Source organism: Hyperolius riggenbachi, chromosome 3 (genome assembly GCF_040937935.1).
Source record: "Hyperolius riggenbachi isolate aHypRig1 chromosome 3, aHypRig1.pri, whole genome shotgun sequence".
Taxonomy (NCBI): domain Eukaryota; kingdom Metazoa; phylum Chordata; class Amphibia; order Anura; family Hyperoliidae; genus Hyperolius; species Hyperolius riggenbachi.
In genome coordinates this window covers 429,516,392-429,526,352 of record NC_090648.1, presented here as the reverse complement: position 1 = coordinate 429,526,352, position 9,961 = coordinate 429,516,392, and the positions used below count along the sequence as shown (strand labels likewise).

General features: G+C 44.4%; 1 protein-coding gene across 1 annotated transcript; it reads right to left on the bottom strand.

The window, feature by feature from the left end:
- Window positions 1–1,246: 1,246 nt before the first annotated feature.
- On the bottom strand, window positions 1,247–2,845 carry REP15 (RAB15 effector protein). Its single transcript, XM_068272943.1, has one exon. It carries the CDS (start codon window positions 2,755–2,757, stop codon window positions 2,035–2,037), a length of 723 nt encoding a protein of 240 aa, XP_068129044.1. The 5' UTR covers window positions 2,758–2,845; the 3' UTR covers window positions 1,247–2,034.
- Window positions 2,846–9,961: the final 7,116 nt, after the last annotated feature.

Below are 9,961 nucleotides of genomic sequence, written 5' to 3'. Positions count from 1 at the left end.
GCAACGGAGATGCAGAAGTGATGCGGCTGGCGGCGGAAATGATGCGATGCGGCTGCGTAGCCACACTCGCATCACTTCGCAAGGGGAAACCCGCACTAAGTGTCGCTGCGTCCAACAGTTTTGTCCCTGTGGCCCAGGATTTTTGTTACTGCGCATGTGCGCAGTAACGGACAGCTGGGACCAGGGAGCTGGGCGGGCGAGGTTGGTGGGTGCGGGTGAGGTGGGCAGGTGTGGCGCATGCTCGGCAGTTACATGTGCGGCGTGTGCGCGCATGCGCACTGGCGGCCGCCGCCGGAAAAAGACCTAGAGCCTGTTTTTAAACGGGCTTGGGTCTACTAGTCCTATATAATAAAATGCAAGTGTCCCTGCGTCATCAACTGAATCGTTGTGTGTCCCTGGTTTCTTTGTACTGAGCATGTGCGCAGCCAGGGCAGTTAGGACACAGGGCCGGATCTGACAGTTTGCTGTGTGTGGTTCACAGAGGTTCTCATTATATTGTGGGAAATAACAGCTTTTTCCAACTGCCAAGCAAGCAGCTTCCTGTGTGTATTTACTTCAGACAGTGGTGGGGAACGAGCAAGCGGGACGCGAATGTGCACGCATTGCGGGGGGTAGGGGCTGTGACCTAGCGCCTGTTTTTTAACGGGCGAACCTTTTTACTAGTTTTTAAAAAAAAAAAAAATTGGTTTTCTTAATCTCAGCTTCTGAAAATGCTATGCACAGCTGTTGAATGAGTAAACTTTAGAAGAAGTTGTATCCTCAACTCCATCCCACAGAGGACTGCAACATTGCACAGTTCACCCATCTTTCTGTTCCGGTGGCAGCTTCCTGCAGTGGGGATGCAGGCTACAATCTTCACTCACTATACTGTCTCAGATTCCATTTTATAGTGGTATGAAAATCAGCATTCCTTCTTAGTTCTAAAAGATTATTTTCAGCATAAAATCTAGTACCACAAAAAAATTGAAGCAGAACAGCATTCAAACAGTTAAACACAGCGCTTTGTTCTTCAGTGGAAAGCTCCTTGCTTGAGTGGGAAAGCTCCTGGTTGCATCTGTAGAAGTGATAACATTATCTTTTGTTTACATTCCTTTGTCAGATACATTGGGTAAACATTAGCAAACTGAGCTGTACTGAGCTGAGAAGCAGAAAGAGCTGAGAAGTGATCACTAGATAGATTTTAATATATAAATACAGCAGCTATGCAATGACAGCTTTCAAAGCAGATAAACTGTACTTTGGTAATTTGTAAACAGGTAATATGCAGTAACTTGTGCACAAAAGCAAATATAACTGTATGGGTAATACAAAGTAGGAAAACATAATTTTATTGAAATGTTGCTATGAAATGTTGGACAGTTGTTTACTCTATGGCTACTCTTTGCGTTGCAAAAACACATTGATGGCAATTTTAATGGAAAAGTTATCCCACCTTTGGTTCCTTCTCATCTGCATCCAGGAAAATACTGTATGAGGAAGTAAAAAGAAAACATTGCACAGAGACCGGTTTTTGTGCCTCAAATTTCTGAGTTGAGTTTCTGCTTAGGAGATTCTCAATCCTCTCCCTAGTTCTAGATCCTTTCTCCCGCCTCATCTATTTTATCTTTTTCACTCAACGCTAGACACAGGGGAATTACGTAAACACACACAGAGGAGATATCACACACTGGAGGGATAGATAGTGACACTGACAGAATTGAACTAATGGGACATAATTTTGACTTGCTCCATGCAGAGAGAATTCATACAGTAATTAAGGTCTCTTTAGAGTATGGGAAAAGTGGGTTGCAAATTACAAATGCAGAATTTAATATCAATATAATATTAGCAAGCTGCTAGATTTCAGACCAGCCATATTGAAAGCAATACTGTCCCATTGCTGTGGCTGGATAGCTACCTTCCTGTGATTGTGTTCATGAAGTGTTGTTTAATCACACACCATCTTAAAGTGGTATTCTCAAAAACATAACCCAACCGCTGTGCCAGGAAAGTCAGCTGAATAGATCCAATTTTCAATTTGGGCCTCACCCACCATCATAAAAAGTTGATGTACACTTTCCCAATACTCCTGAGCCCATTCCTCTTTGACATGCAGGTGTCCAGCATTTCTCGGGTGGGAAGAAAATTGTCTGTATTAAGGATGAAGTGTTGCAAAGCTTGCTCTCCCGACAAATTCTTCTTTTTCTCCTTGGTAACACTGTCCAATAGAATCCCTCGGATGTCCTTGGGTTTTCCAGGCACACCAAACACAATGAACAAGCCTAGACAGTCTGGACCCACCAACTTGCAAAATTCCTCCAACTTATCGTACAGGCTCTTGTTCTCATAACGCACATCTGTAAGTTGAATTTCCCTGTACGGATTTTTGCTAAACAGATTGGGGTCTCCTCGTCCGTCTTCATGGAAGTCTGACATCTGTAAAGCTTGGACGGCTATTTGTAGCCTCACAGATTTGTCTGGACCCATCAAGGTCCAAATCCAGTCCACCCCAAACAAGACAGATTGCTGCTTGGTCATCTTGCTGGTGACAATCCTTTCTTCAACTCCTTTTTCAGAGCAGAAGGTGATAAAGTTGACCAGAAAGATCTCCACCAAAGTTTCTGTATTGGGGCGGAAGCTGCCATTGGGGTCTTCAAATCCCAAGTAGTCCTTTAATTTCTGGGAGGCGTGCACCACCCCCTGGCTGAAAATCTCACAGACGATATCAGATTTGTCTTGCTGAGTAATGATAATGGGAGTAGAAGAGGTCTGCCCCATCTTCTAAGCCTTAGATATGAAGACTCATTGCCTGGAGTCCAGATTGCAAGTCCGCACAAAACAGCTGCGAGTCTACAGTGAGGTGTATCGTGTTCTCTAGACGTGTAACTCTATTATAATAGTGGGTGGAGCTCATTATTGTATTTCCAGAACTGCTTAAACTGGCCGGACAACTTTCACGTGCAGTAACTACAAAGGTTTTCTTATTTACATGGTGGGGAGGGGGATAGAAAAGTCTGTGCGGCTATTTTTAACTTGATACTATTTTCATTGAAATGCAATTGGTCACAAGATAAATATAGAAATTGCTATTGTTGACTTCCTTTGGAAAAATGGTAGTTTCTTGGCTGTCATGCTATTCCTCTGACTTTAGTGTTTTCTTATTAATTTAAAGAGTAACTGTTAGGCATAAAATACAAAATCAATTCTCTATTGCAGGCTATTACATGGGTAAAAAGGATGCTAACCAGGCAATTCAAAAGTTTAAAATCAATCTTACTTTTTTCCAAATAGGTTTTCTCTCCCCATGCCCCCAGGCTCAGACACAAAAGAGAAGCGACATGGCATGCTGAATTAGCCTGATTGGCTTAAGCCTCTGTCACTCACCTCTCTCCTCTTATTGGCTGCCTGGTCTCCCCTTTTCTGTGGTGGTCACAGCAGCTGCTAGGGCGCAGGGAGTGGGGCCAGAGGCTGTCGCCTGTCACTGTCCTCAGCCCCCCTCATCCATCGTCATGTCTACCCCCTCTCCGCACTCCTGCTGCATTTCCTCTCCTCCCCGCGCTGCACATTGGAGAAGGGTAAAGGCGGCGCACACAGACTCACCTAATAATGGTTCCAGGTACTGCAGTTCCCTTCAATACTCTCTGCACTACCGCCGGCGGTAGTGCAGAGAATAGATGGGAATGGCAGCGCTTGGATCCATTAGAAGGTGAGTCTGTGCCTGCTGCATTTATTTCTCCCTGCTGTGCACAGAATCAGTGCAGGGAGGAGGGGGATGTGGGGTGGGGTCTAGCTGGAGGACACAAGATGGCCCTTATGTAAAATCCTCTGAAATCAAAACGTGGACACTACAATACATTATTACACTTACATTATTGTTATTACTGCTACCCCTATCCCCACTAGTGCTATGTGGCTGTACCTGCACAGCAAGCGGACACACTAGCTTCTGAACTGATGAACTGTGTCACCAGTCAAAATTTTTTTGTATTAGTTGTTAATCTGTAATTCTGTATGTGTTGAGCGTCTGTCCTCTTATACTATGTATGCGCCATGTGCACCAAAAACAATTCCGAGTATAGCTCTGCTGTACTTGGCAAAATAAAACTGATTCTGACAATACATCTGTTATGCAAGTAGAGCAAGTATTTACCTTACTTTTTTTTGGGGGGGGAGGTGGGGGGTCATATTATGGCTAATAGTTTCTTATTAAAGTACCCCGGAAGCGTTATGGAGGCTTATTATATCTTCTTACATTCCACCGTTCCAGCGAAGGGATCCTCTAAACTTTTTTGACTGGAGCCTGTGGAAAAAGTGTCTTCTGGCCACACTTCCAGCTATGGACGAGCGCATGCGTGAATAAGGTCCATACATGTCTAGTAGAATAAAGCAACTTGTTCACGGCCTTTTTCCTCCATCCAAGTGCACTTTGTTCTCCTGGGCATGTTTGGACCTTAGTCACTCACGCTGAGTCGGGATGCTCTTCGCTGGGATGGTGGGTTGTTAAGAGCATTTTTGTATTACTTCAGGGCTACTAACTTGAACAACCTTCTGTTTCTGCATACTACTTCCATGTAAATGAGGAAGGTCAAAGGGGCATCAGGAAACCCGATCTCTGTATTTAACCTCCTTGGCAGTATTCCCGAGAGTAGTCAGGGTCAGGCAGTAACCCCAAGCTACACTTGTGGATACCGCCAGGAGGGCCGGGTGCAGAGATCGCAGTGCTCGATCACCCACCTCGCCAGGATCCAGCTTCAGCAGCCTGACTTCTGTGCGTCCTCCGAGGCTCCCTATCTCTATGCCAAGATTGCAGTCTGTCACATGATAACAAAGGGCGATCTTGCATAGAGATAGAGTGCTCCCCCTCCCCCCAAAGGATAGGAGGAAGAATAGGAGGAAGTGGCGAGATCCCAGGGTAGTAACGTACCTGCTTCACCTCTGCATAGGGGATGGGGGGGCAACTCGGGGAGACCGAAACTGAATTGGATTTCTCTGGCTATCTATATTGGGGCAAAGGAGGTGGACATGGCTACCCATAACAGAGTCACTCTCTGGCTATCTAAACAAGGGGGATACACTCTGGCTATATCTATACAAAAAACAAGCTGACCAAGTTCATCTAGACGGTTGAACGCATGAATTGGAACACCTGCAAGGTACTAAATGTACAGCTATGGCGTCAGTTTGTTGGCTCACCATTTCCGTCACCCAGAGGGCTTGTTGACTCTTCTGTTCTTTGTGATCTGCTGAGGAATTTGGCTATTATGACTCTTGAGCCATTGTTACTGTGCAATTATCACATTTTTCCTTCAAAGCCAGCAACTAAATACACAAATGAAGCACATAGTGAACTGTTCTGCCTGCCAAAAGGTTTGTAATTCTATCTATGTGATCCAACAGAGTACCCAGCTTGTTCATGGCCAGACAGAACCACTAAAGGTGGCCATACATCTAGTGATTTGGCTGTACCATCGACCATGCGATTCAATCATTTTATCGAACTGAGAGAGAATCAAGTGTTATCAATTAGATCGGCACAACATCGGTCACATCGATTAGTGAAGGTGAATTGGATAGGATCTCGCTTTGTAGTGTGTGGGCCACTAGTTAATAGACTATCGATCAACCACACTGAAATTGATCGCTCAATAAAGATGATTGCTTAATTGATTAAAGCTAGATGTATAAACAATAGAGACATCGAGAGCCCACTATAGTGTAGTATTTTCATCCAATATGGTAAAAAGAAAATAATATAAGATATACTCACAAAGGAAAGTTACTGACAAGCAACCACTTTAAAGGGAACCTTAACTGAACGGGGGGTAAAGACTTTCACTTGCCTGGGGCTATTACCAGCCCCCTGCAGCAGTCCTGTGCCCTCGGAGCCGCTCTGGAATCTTCCGGTCCCCCGCTGTCACTTAGTTTCGTTTTTGACGACTCACCAGTCAGCCGGCCGCCATGCGTATTATTGGAAGCATTCCCTACTGCAATTAGCTCTGTTGCGGACCGCAACGCGCACAAAAATACGCGTTGCCACATTCCGCACGAGTAGATATGTGGCAACGCGTATCTTTGTACGCGTTCCAGAGCGGCTCCGAGGACACAGGACTGCTACGGGGGCTGGTAATAGCCCCAGGTAATTGAAACTCTTTACCCCCGGTTCAGTTAAGGTTCCCTTTAAAGGCGTTAGGTGAACTTGACCCATCCCCCCGGAGTAGATTAAGATGCCGCTCTCAGTAGGCAGGAAGAACGGGAAAGACCCCTCCACCATAGGTGGACTAGCGATACTTGTATCGGAAACACAGAGGCACCAAAAGGATAAAACAATGTTTGAATAAAAAAAAGTAGGGGAAGAGGTACTCTCCTCCCCATAGAAGATTTAACAAGATAAACGTTTCAAAAGTATTCTTTAATAATGTACTCCTATAAATGTGACGCGTTTTGTGAGACACAGCCCACTTCCTCAGGCAGTGGAACAGGAACAGGTGATCGGTTATCTAAGCGAGCACGGCGGAGGCTTTGGATGTGATCTGTGTAATGCAGCTGGCTCCATTTTTCTTCCGCTGCATGCGACTTTAATAGACTGTCATTTCAGATCCCATATTAATTGACACCTTGTCCTGATGAGGGCCAGTCAGCTATATATGGATTATCACCGCTCTGTAAAACTGTGTTTTATGTTTGTGTGCATTTTTTTTTTATAAGAGTTTGTGTGTTTTTTTTTTCCGTTTTTTCCCCAAGTTTTGCTGGATTCTGGCCAGAGTAGAAAAACAGGAAAATACATCAACATGAATTTACAATAAAAATCGCATGTAAAATGCATCCATATTCAAATACATTGGCGATTTACATGCATTTCACAAAAATACTGGAAAACACGGCCCTATGCATTTTATTATGCGGCCAATAATTATGTGCGTTAACGCATGTATTTTACACAGCGCTGGCGAGTCTGCAAAGTGTGCTCCAAGCCTTATAGTAGATTGAACGCCAGCTGTAATTTGTCTAATGGAATCGGTGCAGGAGAAATATGGATATTATACAACACGCAGAATTCAACAGGTGCTGCTGGCCAATCAGAATTATGCAAATGCCGACATGCAAAACACCTGGCTGTATGCAGCCACGAACCAAGCATCGGTAACCAAGGTGACGTCAAGCAAAATCTGAACTACCCTGACAGCTCTGAGTCTCTCTCACCACAGAGGTCTCTTTCAGAGTAGAGATTTCTAAGGGGAAAAATAAAGTAGTAAATGGTCACTGATCTGTGCATAATGCAGACATCACTAGCAAAATGGCAGCTCCCATGCAGGCAAAACAGGCAGCAGAAATCAGCTTTTGGAAACAAGTAAAGCTAGGCCATACATCTACCGATAGTGCAGCAGATTGACCATCCGAATCAGATAAAAATCACTGCCGCAACAATCACTCGATCGAAGTACGCCTCAGGATCCTATTGAGGCTTCCCTCGCTACTCTATTGTCGAGGATTCAACCGATTTCAGGCAGAAAATCGGTTGAATGTATCGATTGAGTAAGCTGAAAAATCTCAGTCTGACATGGTCGATTGGGTGTACGGCAGTCACGGTGTGCAATATTGCAAGGACCGACAAATCCCTGGCCATTCCCCCAAGTGCAAATGTCCCCCCCACCGGTGTCACGACTTCCGATCTCCCCTGAGCATTACCAGGGGCGTGTGTGTGACATTGCACGCTCAGTGTGACATCGGTACTCGGGAGATCGCCGAGTCTGTATAGCTGGACAGGTGAGATTTACAATGCACAGGCACTGAGGGGGGGGCATTAATTTGGGGGCGGCCAGAATCAGCGGGGTCGCATCAGGGATCAGCCTGTGGTGTATGGGAAGCCAACCGATCTCTCTGATCAGATTAGATCAGGGAGAGATCCATCCCTTGGTCGATCTGCCCGCATATCGCTAAATGTATGGGCATATTAAAGGCTCGTACACATGTCCAATAGTGTGCACAACCAACACCACGACATGACCGACCCCACGACAAACCGCTTACAGGACTTGCATTTTCCACGCACCAACCAACTGCATGACCAACTCATTTACATACTGGATGCACAAGCAAAACAATGGACTGCACATGATCACATTCAAAACACGTTCACATCGCTCAAACAACGTACACACGTGGCCAACTGCATGATATCAGCCCAACAGTCTCGTGTGCGTTGATCCGCTGGATGGATTGGGCAAACCGCCTGTTATCAGTCTCTCCTCTAGTCGTTTGCCATGCATACACATGCCTGATTATCGTTCAACAGACCAAAATCAGACGGCAATGGTAACATTTGGAGTTAAGCAGGATGTTGGGCAAGCTATAATCCCTCAGGATGGGAACACACTAGGCAGAATCGCATATGCGTTTTCCATTATGTGCTATGGAAACCGCATATGCGATTCTGCCTAGTGTGTTCCTACCCTCATGTATTGTATTTAAAGCGTGCATTAAAGTAACACTGAAGCGAAATAAACTTACGATATAATGAATTGTATGTGTAGTACAGCTAAAAACTAGACCATAAGTAGCAAAGTTATTAGTCTCATATGGTTTCCACTACAGGAAGTTAAGAAATGTCACTTATCTATGCAAAAGAGCTTCTCTAAGCCCACTGACTAATTTAGTCAGAGAGCAATTCTATTTTCTGAAGCACTTATGCCGGGAATACACCATACAATTTTCTGTAAGATTCTCTGTAAGATTTACTTGCCAGATAGATAAATTCCAACATGTCCGTGAGCAATTAGGCATTGTTCTACTCAGCAGGAGATGACCAGAAGACAATGCACCAGAGATAATGACCATTTTCTACAGAAAATAATCTAATTATGCATTCTAATGCTGGGGATACACGTGTCGACCGACGGCTCGATTAGCCGCCAGATCGTCCCCGCCGCGTCCGCAGATCGATTACCGCTCGCCCCCGCCGGCGCTTCCTTATCAGCGCTCGATTCCCTGCCATTGTCCGCAGGCGGGAATCGAGTGGCTTGATCGGGCCAGCTGAATATTATCAGCTGGCCGGATCAGCTGGTCGATACACAGTACAGAAATGTATCCCCAGCATAACAGAAAATCTAACAGAAAAATCGAACAGAAGAATCTAACAGAAAATTGTATGGTGTATTCCCGGTATTATACATCAAAGAAACCGTGAAAGACAACAGATAAGATTTTACTGCAGGGAAGTTCAAAGGGTCATTAGCTCTGCTCTGTTTCATAGTTTAAAATGCAGAGTGTAGTTTATAAACTGCAAATATTAGAGAATGATGCAATGTTATAAAAAAAATAAAAAGCTTTATAACTCAAAATTACAGAGACTTTTCTTTGCTACTAATGTTCTATTCATTATCCGTACGACACATTCAATTCATTATAGCATACTTTTTTTTCCCCATTTCAGATTCCCTTTAAAGTGAAATTCCATTTTAGCTATTTGCTATAAATTTATCAGTACTAGATGAAACTTTTTGTAATTTGGCAGATTGACATTGCCAAGGTCATTCTTCCCCTACTCACGCTAGCTGTTTTGTTGTCCGGAACACTGTCAAAATCACCCTTCTCCGTGGTGCAGTATAGCCATGGCCCTGAACCATCCTCAGATCAATACAGAAGAGGGAAACCGAGAGCCCAATATAGTGTAGTAAGTACTGCAAAAATGGATATATGTAAAGAGTACAATATATATACTCACAAGACAGGGTTACCTCCAGGCAACCACTGTATAGGCAGGTGAGGAGATTATCCTGTCCCCACTCAGGAATAAGAAGTCGCTCTCTGTAGACAGGAAAAAAGGGGTATCCCCCTCCACCAAGGGTGGATAATTAATATTATGTAGAAAGAACAGAGGCGCCAGCAGGATAAAATCAGGTAATAAAATGTTTAAAAGTGCTTTGGAGGCAGCGGTGGACTTACCTCCTGTAAGCAGACACTATAAACTGTCAGTTCAAATCTA